The 17,447-nt window shown below is 42.8% G+C and overlaps 1 protein-coding gene across 6 annotated transcripts in view; it reads left to right on the forward strand.

Moving 5' to 3' along the window:
• The window catches only part of tp53bp2a (tumor protein p53 binding protein, 2a), a 51,876-nt gene that overhangs the window by 27,740 nt on the left and 6,689 nt on the right, over window positions 1-17,447 (forward strand). For 2 of the 6 annotated variants that reach the window (XM_021610856.3, XM_090240113.1), the window contains 8 exons: window positions 6,422-6,620; window positions 6,777-6,958; window positions 7,269-7,433; window positions 7,672-7,713; window positions 9,898-9,945; window positions 10,835-11,030; window positions 15,429-15,539; window positions 15,755-15,879. In XM_021610856.3, the coding sequence (XP_021466531.3) occupies window positions 6,422-6,620; window positions 6,777-6,958; window positions 7,269-7,433; window positions 7,672-7,713; window positions 9,898-9,945; window positions 10,835-11,030; window positions 15,429-15,539; window positions 15,755-15,879 (1,068 nt within the window). The remainder of the gene's footprint in view (window positions 1-6,421; window positions 6,621-6,776; window positions 6,959-7,268; window positions 7,434-7,671; window positions 7,714-9,897; window positions 9,946-10,834; window positions 11,031-15,428; window positions 15,540-15,754; window positions 15,880-17,447) is intronic. The other 4 variants (XM_021610871.3, XM_090240116.1, XM_021610879.3 and 1 more) reach the window with 2 other exon arrangements.

The raw sequence follows: 17,447 nt of genomic DNA on the forward strand, positions 1-17,447 counted from the left end.
TGTAGTAGGGAGCTGTAGTTTCCAACGGGCCAATATTCTATATAGTTTAGTGCATAAAACGTGGTAATTAACTATACTGAACAAAAATATAAATGCAACAATTTCAAAGATTTGACTGAGTTACAGTTCATATAAGGATATCAGTCGATTGAAATAAATGTATTTGGCCCTAATCTGTGGATTTCACATGACTGGGAATCTGTTAGTCACAGATACCGCAAATAGGTAGTGGTGTGGATCAGAAAACCATTCAGGATCTGGTGTGACCACCATTTGCCTCATGCAATGCGACACATCTCCTTTGCATGTTGTTGATTGTGGCCTGTGGAATGTTGTCCCACTCCTTTTCAATGGCTGTGCGAAGTTGCTGGATATTGGCGGGAACTGGAACACGCTGTTGTACACGCTGATACAGAGCATCCCAAACATGCTCAATGGGTGACATATCTGGTGATTTTGCAGGCCATGGAAGAACTGGGACATTTTCAGCTTCCAGGAATTGTGTACCGATCCTTGCGACGTGGGGCCTTGCATTATCATGCTAAAACATGAGGTAATGGAGGAGGATGACTGGCACGACAATGGGCCTCAGGATCTCGTTACAATATCTCTGTGGGCTCAAATTGCTATTGATAAAATGCAATTGTGTTCGTTGTCCTTAACTTATGCCTGCCCATACCATAACCCCACCGCCACAATAGGACACTCTGTTCACATCGTTGACATCTGCAAACCAACGCCATACACGTGATCTGGGGTTGTGAGGCCTGTTGGATGTTCTGCCAAATTCTCTAAAATGACGTTGGAGGCGGCTTATAGTAAAGAAATTAGCATTCAATTCTCTGGCAGCAGCTGTGGTGGACATTCCTAAAGTCAGCATGCCAATTGCACGTTCCCTGAACTTGAGACATCTGGCACTGTGTTGTGTGACAAAACTGCACATTTTAGAGTGGCCTTGTATTGTCCCCCACCTGTGTAATGATCATGTTTAATCAGCTTCTTGATATGTCACACCTGTCAGGTGGATGGATGATATTGGCAAAACAGAAATGCTCACTGACAGGGATGTTAACAAATTTGTCCACAAGTTTAGAGAAATGCTCTTTTTGTGCAAATGGAACATTTCTGAGATCTTTTGTTTCAGCACATAAAACAGGGGACAAATACTTTACATTTTATGTTTATATTTTTGTTCAGTGTGCAATGACCAATGTGTATCTACTTGCCCGGTCTGTGTTTCTATTACAACTGCTACAGACGAGAGAAGAATGCATGATCGTGAGGTGATATACAGAGCTCGCGGTTGCTTCGCGAGGTATCGCAACCTGAAAATTGTGATTGTTAGGTAATATTCAGCAATCATGATAGTATGCCGTATTTACTTTGAAGAACTACACAAATAGTGACTCTGTCAGACAGCATAGGCAGCAGCTCTATACAGATGACTTGGAATTAAATAATAGTCCTCAAATAAAGCAAATGTAATATGTGACCGACCGGCTCGATCCGGTCTTATGTAGCAACATTTGAAATTGTGTTTTTTACATTGGATAAAAGTAGAGGAACAATGGAGAAGTAATTCTGCTTTGAAAGTTGATTAACTTGAGGAAATGGCCCTTGAATGTTTTGGTACCTACAGGGGAGAGTTCTTTGTCTACACCCATTCAGCATCGTTGTAACCTTTTTATTTAACTAGGCAAGTCAGTTAAGAACCAATTCTTATTTGGAATGATGGCCTACTGGTGAACAGTGGGTTTACTGCCTTGTTCAAAGGCAGAACGACAGATTTTTACCTTGTCAGTTCGGGGATTCGATCCAGCAACCTTTCGGTTACTGGCCCAACACTGGCCCCACACCATCTTAAGCTTTAGCCCCACCCATTTCTTTTAAGGATTTACTGGTGAGGCTTTGTATGAAAACAACCAAAGATTTCAAGACTAAAGGCTGGCTTATACTATGGGTGTGTTGGTAAATGTAACCTAGAGTGCCAGAGTGTGCTCTGGGCATTGGTAAACTCAGAGCATTGTCAGATTGTTTGTTCATAAATCGCTCTCGGAGCAATCAGAGTGCATGCTGGACGCTCTGGCCGAGGAGTGGGGTTGATCCGAGTGTTCTGACCTAACAGCAGCAGTCAAGCACCCAGTCTAACTGACTGACTAATGTTGGGTAGCTTGCTAGCTACTTCCAGACACAAATGAGAGAACAGCTCACTCTAACCATTTTACTCGCCCTAGCAGAGCTATTGAATTACGCTTTTTTTGCCAACGTTTACTGACACCAGACATATTTAACGGGTGTTGAGGGTTCGTAAATTATTCTGCACTCTGGCACACAGACGAGTGCTCTGAAATCGGAGTAGATAGCCAGAGCGAATTTACCAGCTACGTCAATCGACAGTTGTCGCAGTGACATTCTATTGAAATAGTTACTTGCATAGTGGAGTCTTTTTTGTTACTACCCTGCATGAATCTGCAGGTAACTAACCAACCAGTTTCAATGTTATCTTCTTTGGGGTAGGGGGCAATATTTTCACGTTCTGTTGAAAAGCGTGCCCAGAGTAAACTGCCTGCTACTCAGGCCCAGATGCTAGGATATGCATAATATTAGTAGATTTGGATATAAAACACTCAGTTTCTAAAACGTTGAATGATGTCTGTGCGTATAACATAACTCATATGGCAGGCAAAAACCTGAGAAAAAAATCCAACCAGGAAGTGGGAAATCTGAGGTTTGTAGGTTTTCAAGCTTTAGCCTATCCATGAGAGCTGATTGAGTCATGGGTCTGCCAGAAGGCCATGTGCTCAGTCAGGCGTGCGCCCGTGAGAGTTATCTTCGTTCCCTTTAATTTCTTAAGAAAAAGGAATTCTCCGGTTGAAACATTATCGAAGATTTATGATAACATCCTAAAGATTGATTATATACATCGTTTGACATGTTTCTACGAACTGTAATATAACTTTTTTGACTTTGTCTGGACCTAGTGCATGCGCATTTGGATTACTGTACTAAATGCGCAAACAAAAAGGAGGTATTTGGACATATGATGGACTTTATCGAACCAAACTAACATTTATTGTGGAACTGGGATGCCTGGGAGTGCATTCCGATGAAGATCATCAAAGGTAAGTGAATATTTATAATGCTTTTTCTGACTTTTGTTGACTCCATAACATGGCAGGTATCTGTATTGCTTGTTTTGGTCTCTGAGCGCTGTACTCAGATTATTCCATGGTGTGCTTTTTCCATAAAGCTTTTTTTAAATCAGCGGTTGCATTAAGGAGAAGTATATCTTTAATTCCATGCATAGCAGTTGTATTTTCATCAACATTTATGATGAGTATTTATGTAACTCTGCACTTTCACCGGATGTTTTGGAGGCAAAACATAACAACGCGCCAATGTAAACAGAGATTTTTGGATATAAATATGAACTTTATTCAACAAAACATACATGAAGTCCTATGAGTGCCATCTGATGAAGATCATCAATGCAAATGGCTCTGAGATACGAATAATATTACTACAGAGATTATACACGTAACGTTAGCTAGCTAACAGTACACTTTAACTTTAAATGAAAATGACTTTCTGACAGAATTAGAAACGTGTGATATCTGAATATGTAGATAGCTAGACTCTCTTACCAGTATACATGGATGGACGCTTCTCCCTCGCTGTCACAGATGCCATGGTTGCGCTTAGTTTGAAGATATTATCCAGAGAGGTGTTTTATACAACAGCCTTCTGTGTGTTCTCTTTTCAACTCCGTCTGCATATTTGCAATAAAACACCAGAATTCCTCCAAAACCAAAATTGAAAACCGTGATTATTTTTTAATAATCAAACCGAAAATGAACAGGCCTCAAAGAGCACTAATCGCTCGGCACTACACACATGAGGTGGAAAATAAGAGAGAGTTGTGTAGATGAATTGTGGCACATGTAAGAACTGTCGTGTCTTTGGCATCATTAAAAGTGAAGGCTGTTATTTTATCAAATCAATTATCTGTAATTATTATTACGTGATTAAACTATTCATGTAAATGTAATTAACTAGGAAGTCGGGGCACCAAGGAAAATCTTCAGATTACAAAGTTACAATTTTCCTAATATAACTCTTCAGATATTTTAATATCTTATCAATTAGTCTTCTTATTAATGAATTATTATTTACGTCAGTCTCATTCCAAACGTCGTAAATTGTTGGTTATCTGCACAAACCCAGCCTTTACTATAAATCATCCATACACCTATTGGCTTAAACATTTATTTAGTAACTAACTAAATAATCACAGAAATGCATAAACAAACAAACAGATCTGTTACTAACAAATTATATGGAAGATTGCCTAGAGGGCTAAGCCGATATAACAGCTTGGTGGACAAAGGGAAATGGGTGTGGACTGAGCAAGAGCGGGAAAGACCAGAGGGATCACTACACACTATACTACTATAATTATATTCATTTAAATGCTAATCCTTTGCACATGAACGCTCACTCATTCGGGAATAATTGCAAACAATATATATATTTATGCCCATGTGTCGTGATGTTTTCTGTTGGAATCCGTCTGCTGGAGAGTACGTCTGTCTGTCTGTCTTTCCCTGAAGATCAAAGTCTTCGTGGTTAGAATGGTTACTTCAGAGTACCATCAGAAATGTTCTCATAGAATAGATGTTTCGGCGGTTGTCGGTCTTCGCATCCCAGGTTTCCAGAATTTCTAGCTGCAGACTAGTAATTAATATCTAAGATTTGCTCTTATTCTGTTGGGATCGATAGTCTTGAGTTGAACCATTTCCAGCCGTGTAGCCAATGTTCCACGTGGTATGGTTAGGAAGTCTAAACCATTCGCAATCACAGAACACGCTGTGGGTTTGCTCAATCTTGGTACTCAAACCTGTGCCACCGCAGTTTACACCGAGGTACGCGTGGTCTTGAAGAGGATTTTATTCGTAACAATAGAAAAGGTGGTTCTATGATGCCTGTTCATGTCTGTGCTCACGGGGGAGGGTAAATGACTTATTTAAACTTTAAAGGGAATTACAATTCTTTCCCATTAAAGGTGTAACATCACATTACATAATTTCACAAGTAGTTTAATCTTTACTCATTCATTTTAGACAATAATTAGATGCAAACCTCATAAAGGAGGCACCTATATAAACATAGTTAGGGTAATGTGACTGTGTTGTCTTTCATGAAGTCACAAACATGAAACAAAACGGACCGGGTCGTAGCTGGCTTCTCCACCGACCAAAATATGGATATTGTTGCAGTCTCAAATTCTGTAATATGGTGGAATTTGGCGGGAGTTCCTTTGTTCTACTGTTGAACTCTCTCTCTCCATACAACATGAAAAGGGGGAGATAGTCTCTGCCAGGAATTTATGACGTGAGATAACAGAACCTGGGTGTTGGAGAGAGTGAGAAGCCATGATCTTTACCCAGAAAGGGCCATGTCATGACAGAACATTAGTGTAGGATGTAGTGCAGTAAGTCTTTGAGTTGTGTTTTCCCCATCTCATTAACATGAGATTCTGGTCATCAATCACTATAACCACGGTTCAAACAAAGGACTTTTTTCATATACAGAAGATGTATTGGCTGGATGAGGGCAATAAGCTGACACATTACAGTTTGGTTGATTTGATGGGTTTCTTTCCCTCAAGGGGTCTGTAGCTGCTGAAGCATCATGAACCATAGTCTGTTTCCGCTGGTATATTTTTTGCTTACACTTATTTATCAAGGCTCAAGTTTCATGGAGATCAATGCTCTTGTTTCAAGAGAGACCTGTCTGCTCTCTCTCTCTCTCTTCCTTACAGTCTCTGGCTGAGAATTTTTTTTTTTTTACTGTTCTGCCTTTGCTTGGATCAACACAGTCGGTTCCGCGCTGCGTGCCCACCTGTGCTGCCTGCCCACCTGTGCTGCCTGCCTGTCTCTACTCATCGTAACTGTGTTTGTCAGGGGAAGCCAGAGGATAGCACAACAGGATTCGGAGTGTAGCCCTGAGAGAGCAGCCTTATAAACATGCCGTCCCATCACCACAGTTCACCTGTAAGGGAGCTTAATAAAGACACTATTTTAGTAGATTCCTGTCACGTTTATGGCGCAACGAGTAGATCATTGTTCGACTTTCTTACCGCAGTGGTATTCGGTTTGTCAAATGTTCAGTTCTAACTAATGATATGGACTGAAAGCACATTCAACTAAAAAAAACTTCATAGACATTGCAGACAAATCACAATTGACGCACAGTAGTTGTACCCCATTGGCCTATTAAAATGAGCAGTTAAAATAATCCATTATGCAGTGTATGAAATTATAGTTATTCACTCTGTGCAGTGGTGGTTTCTGAAGCATGCAGGGCTCCGTAACCATCCCATCGTCTTTCTCCCCTACCCCTCTCCTCTCTCCCTCGTTAGGAGCAGCGCCTGCACTACCTGAAGCAGCAGGAGGAGAGGCAGCAGCAGCAGGAGGAGAGGCAGCAGCAGCAGCAGGCATCAGACCAGGAGAAGCTGCGTCGTCTCAGGGAGAACGTGGAGAACCAGGAGACCAGGCTCAAGAAGGTCCGGGCCCTCAAGGGCCACGTGGAGCAGAAACGCCTCAGCAACGGCAAGCTGGGTGAGCGAAGTGTTGCAATGAATGGGAAAGGAATTGGTTGTTCGGTCTATTGATTGAGTGGTGAATTGATTGGTAGATTTGTGTTGGATGACTGACTAATTGATTGGTTCTAACCTGTGTATCTTTATCTTTCTCCCTCTCTCTCTCTCTCTGTAGTGGAGGAGATAGAGCAGATGAATGGTCTGTTCCAACAGAAGCAGAGAGAGCTGGTGGTGGCAGTGTCCAAGGTTGAAGAGCTCAACAGACAGCTGGAGATGCTCAAGAATGGCAAGATGGACGGCTTCAAAGACAACCAGAGCTCTGTGGCTGAGCTGGACCACCTCTACAAGGAGCTGCAGGTGTGTTTTCTTCGAGTTTGCACTTTTGGGACTATTGACAATTCCATTGTACCTGGAAAACTCAATCCCAGGTGCTCAATTGTTTGAAAGTATTTTACATATGCGTACAATTTGACCCATGTCTGTATTTTCAAATCACATACGTTTAGCATGTGGCTCGTGTGGGACTCAAACCCTTAAATATTCCTACCACCGTGACCTAACCAATCAACTGAGCCGTCAGAACAACTAGTTCAAAGCCTCATATGTCCTTTACCCTGTCCTCCATCCTAGCTCAGCTGTCTGGCATGTCGTCTCTTGTCCCCTTTAGCTGCGTAACAAGCTGAACCAGGAGCAGAACGCCAAGCTGCAGCATCAGAGAGACAGTCTGAACAAGCGCAACCTGGAGGTGGCCTCTATGGACAAACGCGTCAGTGAGCTCCGAGACCGCCTCTGGAAGAAGAAGGCCGCTCTGCAGCAGAAAGAGAACCTGCCGGTGAGTGTGTACACACACACACACACACACACACACACACACACACACACACACACACACACACACACACACACACACACACACACGGATGCAGAACACTTACTTTGACATTTCAAGACTTGGTCAGAGAAATGTAAATATTTACATAGTGACGCATACCCAATCAAAAGTGATAACCTGAGCGCCCCCTATGGGCTGGAGAGTATAAACACACTGTATCTCTGTTTACCTCTGAAAGCCACAGATGCCCTGGCCCTCTGAGCCGGCCCCTATCAAAAAAGTAAGACTCCTCAACCCTGTCTCTCACTGCCTTTCTGCACTGACAAACAAATCACTGTCTCACAGGACTGAAATACCCTCTGATCTCTCCTTCCACAGTTCACTTGTTCTATCTCTGTCTATTTAGCGTTCTTCAATCCTGGTCCCTGGGACTCACAGAGTGGGGAGATTTCCCCCCCAGCCCACTACTATAACACTTGATTCAGTTATTTTAGTACCTGTCTGGAGCAAAAGCCTGCGCACCTGGTGGCTCCCAAAGATCAGGATTGAAGGAGTTGATGTCACAGAGTTGATTTGCTATCTCAGTTTACACTCAACACTCCCTCTCTTCAGCCCAGCTTGGCAAAACAACTCCAGGAGAGGAGTGGAGACTAGAGCACAGGCAGGCAGACAGGAATTCCAGAGGAGATGGTTTCAGGCCTGAGCTCTGACATCACTGCCTGATATCCCTCTGCCCCTCTTCCCCTGAGTTGTTTTTGACTTCTGTGGTTTCTATGGCACTTTCATAATCTATGTAAAAAATACTTGGGTTCTGTCTTTGAAAGATTTTGTGAGGAAATTGTCAGGACATGTGAGATGTGCTGTAGCCATAAGTGGACAAGAACAACATTTATGGGTGAGGAGTGTTTAAAATGGAAACTCAAGTGGTTGAGGTTGTGGAGAATTTGCTCTGGCACTGAAACTATTACTGAATGATTTATGATTTATTATCATTTCACGTTACACATGGTCGGCAAAATATTTTCTCGATCAGAGGTATTTTAATAGAAAAACCGAACCTCTGTCAAACGAATAGAAAATCCCTGGTGATTTGGTGGTCTTATTGATTCTGACACCCTTTTCTTTCATTTTGAAACTAACTTAATGTGGGGAGTTGGGATACATCTCTCCATTTAAGTAACTTTGTGCTTACTAATCCAAGTTGTATCATTTTAATGGGACATATCCAACATTCTTCTACTTCATATTAATCTCCAGCACCACCCCAACATCAACATATTATGTGAAAATGGCAGGTTTAAATTTTTTCTTTTTATCAAAAAGATGCTCATCAGATTATGATTTTTTTTTATAATTGTTTCCGGATGATGTCATCACAAAACACTTTTGACATCTGGAGTGTAATCATGTGATTTTTAACCAACTACTTAAAAAGTAACCTTTTATTTAACTAGGAAAGTCAGTTAAGAACAAATTCTCATTTACGATGACGGCCTAGGAACAGTGGGTCAGGGGCAGAACAACAGGTTTTTACCTCGTCGGCTCAGGGATTTGATCCAGCAACCTTTTGGTTACTAGCCCAACGCTCTAACCACTAGACTACCTGCTACTAAGCTTTGACTACTCATAGTTGGTTAAAGTCACATGATGCCCACCAGATTGTCGTAAGTGTCGCCGTATGGTGTCATCGGAAACACTTATCTACCTGTTTCCTTTTGACTTCAAACATAGACACCAGCCACTTTCACTTATGTTGATGTTGGGGGTGTTGCTGGAGATGATTTAATAGGAATTTGAAAATGTTGTACATTTTCCGTTTAATGTGTGTATGCCACTGTGATCACAATGTTCCCTGGTTAATATATTTGCAGAGAGAATGCCATAACGTGCAATGCTGTGTATCAGCTGTTTATGAGCAAATGAAAGTGTCTACTAAGCAAAAGGCATTCTATACCACGAGATCCCTCTCCGATCTGCAGCGCTAAAACTCACTGAATTAATAATAAAGTCGTGGAATGAATCCTTCCTTTAATATCCATACTTAATCCTTTTATATAAATGAAAACCACACGTCACAAATGGAAAAAGGATTTTGTCCAATATTGAAGAAGTCGACCTCTCTCGTTTGACGAAGGGAAGAGCTAAGATGAAGAAAGGAGACTGCTGAAGAGGTAAAGGTGTAACATGTGGAAGCAGAGGATCTGAAGGCTGAGTAGAGCAGGACTCGCTGAGGAGGTGGTTTAGTGACAGTCTCCCTGGAATCACAATGATGTCACCCGGCAGGCATGTTTCAACCACACTGGTCTGGAAAGGCTAGCCTGAGAGATACCAGCCTAGAATCACCTCGCCTTGCTCTGTCTAAACATATGGGAGGAACTGATCAATAGTGACTTATGTACCTGTATGGGGATTGGCTACCAGTGTGTTCAAACTGCTGTTGCCTTTTGTGTTTTTGTTTCTCAAGAATGGCTTCCCTGGTAAGGAGAGGGCTACTAAAGACACTCATCCGCAGGTACAGTAACTGATGACAGAGCCGAACCTGACATAGACACGCACTGATCTCTTCTGCATGACTTGGCAGAGCAGCAACAGGCGTAGGATTTACTGCCCCCCCCCCCCCCCCCATTTTGTTTCCAGTACCGGAGTGCAGTTGATCTGTTTTTAAACGGCACGGCTTGACTTATTTAATCTGCTCTGTTGCGTAAAGGCCTTGTTTCACACAGCTGCTAAAGTTATTTTTTCCCGAAACAGAAGAACTTTCAGATCAAGGCTCTGGCCGTGTTAGAAAGTAAATCGAGCTGGCTTGGTCCAAATGTTTTAGCGTTAGACTTGATCAGGCTTTATGTGGGGTAGTTGTGGAGTATTTTTCAACATTGTTTATTTCCCTTAAAGATTTCCTCCAGCGATTAAAAAAATATATATATATTTAATCGCTGGAGGAAATCCCCATACAAATACATATATAAATATATATATTTATTTATTTAAAAATAAAGTTTTACTGTTGAAAAGCGATATCCCAAGTATAAATTCAGTAAAGTACACATACTAAATTAAGAGATCTTTGGTTAAGTAAATCGGGTGAAGAATAAAGTGAAAAGGATTGAACTTTAAATTCATCCATAACGTCAACCACTGTCTTTTGGACTAGTGGCAAATGGAAGTTATAGTAACTGTCTAATCTACTACTAAGCTGAGGGAGATGCATAAGAAATATATTATTTTGGTCTTTGTGCTGTACTTTTCACTGTTTATGTACATCTGTGAGTGACCCTGTTATTCTTTCCCACTGATGCTCCCCCACTCATAACCAGCTTGATCTGTGTGTTTGTCTCACTCTGTACTGTCTGTCTAACTCTCTCCCATTCATCCTCTCCCTCCATCTCTCTTGCCTCCTCTAGCTGCCCTCTGATGGTCCGGTGGGTCAGCAGCAGCAGCAGGGTCCGTCTCGTGTGGCGGCTGTCGGCCCTTACATCCAGTCGTCCACCATGCCTCGTGGCCCAGTGAGACACGAGCTGCTGGTCAAACCTGCTGCCTACCCCGATGGCACCGCCACCCTGCCTGCACACCCAGAACCCCAGGACAAAGCTAACACAGGTGAGACGGTGACCTCGACCTTTCACCTTTCCCATCTCTCTTCTTCCCTCTTAGCCCGGGCAAAGTGAGCCCGCCAACTACTCTGCTGAAGTCTCCACTTCACCTCTTTTGCTCAGTCTCTTAACCATGGTGGGTACTCTATACCTCAGTTGAGTGATTAACAAAGTCACGATGACGAGCTTGTGAGAGGTTTGACATGTGACTGAGTTCCCCACCCTCGGCAGGAGCCAAGGTTTCTGGGATACCCCTGTTAGTACAGACGGGCTCTGGTTGTGACGTGACTCTAAGCTCAGAAGGTAGCCTACTGCCTGTGTCCTCTGGTGGGGCTATTTCTTCTACCAATGCCCCTAACCAGAGATCTAGGATCAGTTTACCCTACTGCTAATTTGAACCTAAAACATTTAAGGAGTTGAAAAAATACCTGACCTTGAATAAGTGGTTAACGGCTAATGAGGTCTCTTGGCAGCCGTGACACATATATTGTGCTGCGATTGAATCAGCCATGCTGTGTTTTTCCTCCACTCAATGGAGACTTAATTTTGCCAGGGTGGAATTCCAGCCCTCATGTTGCTGTGTCATTATGCAGTCAGAGGTTGAACCAGGGAAAGCTCAGTGGTATCCTCTTCAGTTTGGTAACATAGCTACTATCAATTTACCTAATCTACTGTACATTGGCACTCAGTAGTGTTCATTTCATTCTGTAATAACATATTTTATCCACCAGAGGGGGTATTGTGCAGTTTGCCTTGAGGTAGAATGATCATTTTGCCCTTTATCACATGCTTCGTAAACAACAGGTGTAGACTAACAGTGAAATGCGTACTTACGCATATTTCCCAGAGATTGATTTTTAAAAATATGAGAAAAATTAAAACACAAGGAATAAATACACAATGAGAAACGATAACTTGGCTTTAAACAGTACCAGTCAAAAGTTTGCACACACCTACTCATTCCACGGTTTTTCTTTATTTTGCTATTTTCTACATTGTAGAATAATAATGAAGACATCAAAACTATGAAATAACACATATTTAATCATGTAGTAAGCAAAAAAGTGTTAAATAAATCAAAATATACTCTATTTGAGATTCTTCGAAGTAGCCACCCTTTGCCTTGATGACAACTTTTCAGTTCTTGGCCTTCTCTCAACCAGCTTCACCTGGAATGCTTTCCCAACAGTCTTGAAGGAGTTCCCACATATGCTGAGCACTTGTTGGCTGCTTTTCCTTCACTCTGCGGTGCAACTCATCCCAAACCATCTCAATTGGTTTGAGGTCAGGTGATTGTGGAGGCCAGGTCATCTGATGCAGCACTCCAACACTTTCCTTACTTGTCAAATAGCCCTCACACAGCCTGGAGATGTGTTGGGACATTGTCCTGTTGAAAAACAAATGATAGTCCCAATAAGTGCAAACCAGATGGGATGGCGTATTGCTGCAGAATGCTGTGGTAGCCATGCTGGTTAAATGTATCTTGAATTCTAAGTAAATAATGTGTCGCCAGCAAAGCACCATCACACCTCCTCCTCCATGCTTCATGGTGGGAACCACACACGCGGAGATCATCCCTTCACCTGTTCTGCGTCTCACAAAAAGACAGAGATTGGAACAAAATCTCACATTTGAACTCATCAGACCAAAGGACAGATTTCCACCAGTCTAATGTCTGTTGCTTGCTTGGCCCAAGCAAGTCTCTTCTTATTATTGGTTATTATTATTTAGTAGTGGTTTCTTTTGCAGCAATTTGACCATGAAGGACTGATTCACACAGTCTCCTCTGAACAGTGTATGTTGAGATGTCTGTTACTTGAACTCTGTAAAGCATTTATTTTGGCTGAAATTTACGAGGCTGGTAACTAACAAGCTTTTCCTCTGAGGCAGCGGTAACTCTTGGTCTTCCTTTCCTATGACAGTCCCCATGAGACCCAGTTTCATCATAGCGCTTTATGATTTTTGCGACTCTACTTGAATAAATGTTCAAAGTTCTTAATTTTCCGTATTGACTGACCTTCATGTCTTAAAGTAATGATGGACTGTCGTTTATCTTTGCTTATTTGAGCTGTTCTTGCCATAATATGGACCTGGTATTCTACCAAATAGGGCTATCTTCTGTATACCAACCCTACCTTGTTACAACACAACTGATTGGCTCAAACGCATTAAGATGGAAAGAAATTCCACAAATGAGCTTTTAACAAGGCACACCTGTTAATTGAAATGCATTCCAGGTGACTACCTCATGAAGCTGGTTGAGAGAATGCCAAGAGTGTGTAAAGCTGTCATCAAGGCAAAGGGTGGCTACTTTGAAGAATGTCAAATATAACATGTATTTTGACTTGTTTAACACCTGATTCCAGGTGTTATTTCATAGTTTTGATGTCGTCACTATTATACTACAATGTAGAAAATATTAAAAATAAATAAAAACCCTTGAATGAGTAGGTGTACATTTTTGAATAGAACTGTATATGCTGTACGTATAGGAACTCAGCCGGGGTCTCAATTTACTGTTGAGTGTTAGATTAAATAATACACAAGGTGCAATTTTGAAATTTGGTTGTTCATATGCAGTCACTCAATTAGCCCATGCCAGCTATTTATTTATTGGTAAGTTAGTCTAGCGGGCCAGCTATCTAAACTTGTAGTTACCGGTGTGGGGCCCATTGATCATCAGTTATCATATAAAAAATTGCAGAAATGTCTCTCCGCCTCAAGGCAACATGAGTAGAATTGCAGGAAATTAACTTTAAAACTAAAAAAAATGTTATCTTCACTGTCACGGGGGAACGCCGCTAAAATGCTTACACTACGGTCTTTGATTCAGTCAGATTGCATAAATACAACACTAATCACACACACACACACACACACACACACACACACACACACACACACACACAACCAGTGAAAGGCCATGCACAGACGTTGGCCTGTTATTATTCTCTACTCACGCACTTGTTCACTCACTCGTTCAGTCTGCCTAAAATAACTAGTAGAAGTAGAAGGAGGGGGTGACATTAAAAATCAATGATATGACACCAAAGCTGGTGATTTCAACTGCTAAACAACACAGCACCACAAGGGACCTCCTTCCCTTTTTATCTATCCTCCTTTTCCTCTTCAGTCCATCTTTTCCTTTACACGTAGTCTCCATTGGAAGCCAGGGAAACGTAGGAGTTAAAGTACCAGATTTTCCCCAGTCTGCTGTGATGTTGCATGCGATCACTTCTGCGTGATGAGCCAATATGCAGTGGGAAAGAAGAGGGGGACAGATTGGAAAGGGAAGAGGGGAATCTGCAGCCTGTCTAAACCCCTCCAGAGCTCTTCTCCATCGAGTTGTAGACTGACGGGGAGGGTCCCTGCCTGGTCCCAGATCCAGCCAGGCCTTCTGCACCCCTCACCATGCCCACACTGGGCCCCCTGCTTGGGCCTATAACGGACCGGACCTCTGGATATCTAAGGCTCCTACCCTTTCTGTCTTGTTTGCTTTTTTGTTTATTTTAGAAGCCATGTTCTTGCTTAAGCCTCTGAAAGACTTGCGGGCTAAGAGAAAAGGTACACACTCCCTCTGGTGCTGTGCTCTGTGTGTGTGTGTGTGTGTGTGTGTGTGTGTGTGTGTCAGCTTGAGCTTGCTGTGTGTTACCCTTTCAGTGGATGCAATATGGGCTTAGTTGTGTGTGCATGTTAGAGAGAGGGAGGGAGAGAGTGTGTGTGTGCGCACATGGGGTATGTTTGTTGTGGGAGAACACGAAAAGACATTCTTATTTAATGTTTTCATTGTCATCTCTTTTTCTGCCAGATCTCTGTTTGTGTTGCTGTGAGGCGATACTGCCTGTTTGTTGAATTTAACTGTGCCCGTTCCCATTTTCTTTCCACGCTGGATTCCGCTGCGTTTCTAACTGGGTCAGTTGGAACAAACACATTACCTCCAGCAGAACTGACGGTCTGACAGCCATGTGGTTTCAGACTGGCCCAGTCAGCTCTAAATCAGTTATTGAGGAAATGTGGAAGATAGGAAGAACTAGCTAGATCTACCACATTTTGCACTCCTGTACTGCAGTGCACGTTTTGGTTTTTGCCCCGGCACGACACGGTGGATTCAAATAATGAAAGCTTGCCGACGACTTTGCTATTTGAATCAGCTGTGCAGTGCAACGGCAACAAACCAAAACGTGCACCCAAGGGGAGACACAGGACCGAGTTTAGGAAACCCTACTGTACGGTCTTCATTTTTCTGAGAAAAGGGAAGTCCCAATCACAGGGGTTTTCCTGTATATTATAGCCCAGCTTCGGCCAGACCTTGTCTAAACATATTTGACTTACCATTGGTTTGAATTGAAAGTATTGTTAGAAAACACCCCTAAAACCACACCTCCCTTACCACCCCCTCTCTCAGGTAAGCTGGCAGAGTGGGGCACTTCTGGACCAGAGTCCAACAGCAGTAGTCATGGGTCATCCTCCATACTGCCCAGAATGACCTCTGACTCCAGCGCTAACACAGAGCAAGGTAACCACCACCTCAGCCCAACCACACATAAATGTTACTGCAAGACTCGACCACACAATGACTAGGTATTTAGTGGCCAAATCATATCCGCCTGTCCACACAAACATGGCTATCTTTGAATTAGATACACAGTCCAGATAGGGTTGTGCCATTGTTTTCCCTGTTTGTGTCTAGTTGTTATGTTATGGTAACACCTGCGGTGGTGTTGTGTGTAGGTGAGACGGAGGGCATGAAGAGGGACCGGCGGGTGCGTCCGTTCTCTATGTTTGAGCCCACTGAGGTGCCCGCCTCCTCCCTCCGCAAGAACCAGAGCAGTGACGACCTGGTCAGAGACGCCCAGGTAAGAACAGTGCAACTGAACCAAAATGGTCGCTTAGCTGCTTTTACTGCGGACCCAAAATAGCTGGTGTCCAGGAAGTTGAAAACGTGAACTTTAATTGAACTGAATCGAATACCTGCCGACCTTCCTACCAACAGCTTAGAGTAGTTTCTCCAATGTCTTGTTCCACATTTTGTTACGTTACAGCCTTATTCTAAAATGGATTAAATAGAAATAAAATAATCCTCAGCAATCTACACACAACACCCCTTAATGACAAAGCAATCATTTTTTGCAAATGTAAAATGTATTAACATTAAAAAACAGACCTTATTTACATAAGTATTCAGATCCTTTGCTATGAGACTCGAAATTGAGCTCAAGTGCATCATGTTTCCATTGATCATCCTTGAGATGTTTCTACAACTTGACTGGAATCCACCTGTGGTAAATTCAATTGATTGGACATGATTCAGAATGGCACACACCTGGCTATGTAAGGCCCTTCAGTTGACAGTGCATGTTAGAGCAAAAACCAAGCCATGAGGTCGAAGGAATTGTCCGTAGTGCTCCGAGACAGGATTGTGTCGAAGCACAGATCAGGGGAATGGTACCAAAAAAGTTCTGCAACATTGAAGATCCCCAACAACACAGTGGCCTCCATCATTCTTAAATGGAAGACGTTTGGAACCACCAAGACTCTTCCTAGAGCTGCCCGCCCGGCCAAACTGAGCAATCGGGGGAGAAGGGCCGTGGTCAGGGGGCTGACCAAGAACCCCATGTTCACTCTGACAGAGCTCTAGAGTTCCTCTACGGAGATGGGAGAACCTTTCAGAAGGCCAACCATTTCTGCAGCACCACCAATCAGGCCTTCATGGTAGAGTGGCCAGACGGAAGTCAATCCTCAGTAAAAGGCACATGACCGCCCGCGTGGAGTTTGCCAAAAGGCATGAGAAACAAGATTGAGAAACAAGATTCTCTAGTCTGATGAAACCAAGATTGAACTATTTGGCCTGAATGCCAAGCATCACGTCTGGAGGAAACCTGGCACCATCCCTACGCTGAAGCATAGTGGTGGCCGCATCATCATCATGATGTGGGGATGTTTTTCAGCGGCAGGGACTGGGAGACTAGTCAGGATCGCGGCAAAGATGAACGGAGCAAAGTATGAAAACCTGCTCCAGAGCGCTCAGGTCCTCAGACTCGGGCGACGGTTCACCTTCCAACAGGACAACGACCCTAAGCACACAGCCAAGACAACGCAGGAGTGGCTGAATGTCCTTGAATAAGAGTCCGGACTTGATCCTGATCGAACATCTCTGTAGAGACCTGAAAATAGCTGTACAGCAACGCTTCCCATCCAACCCGACAGAGCTTGAGAGGATCTGAAGAGAGGAATGGGAGAAACTCCCCAAATACAGGTGTACCAAGCATGTAGCGTCATACCCAAGAAGACTCGATGCTGTAATAACTTCCAAAGGTGCTTCAACAAAGTACTGAGTAAAGGGTCGGAAAACATATGTAAATGTGATATTTATTTTCTATATATATATATATAAATTAGCAAACATTTCAAACTGTTTTTGCCT

This window comes from Oncorhynchus mykiss, chromosome 1 (genome assembly GCF_057628025.1).
Source record: "Oncorhynchus mykiss isolate SJ-2025 chromosome 1, ASM5762802v1, whole genome shotgun sequence".
NCBI lineage: Eukaryota > Metazoa > Chordata > Actinopteri > Salmoniformes > Salmonidae > Oncorhynchus > Oncorhynchus mykiss.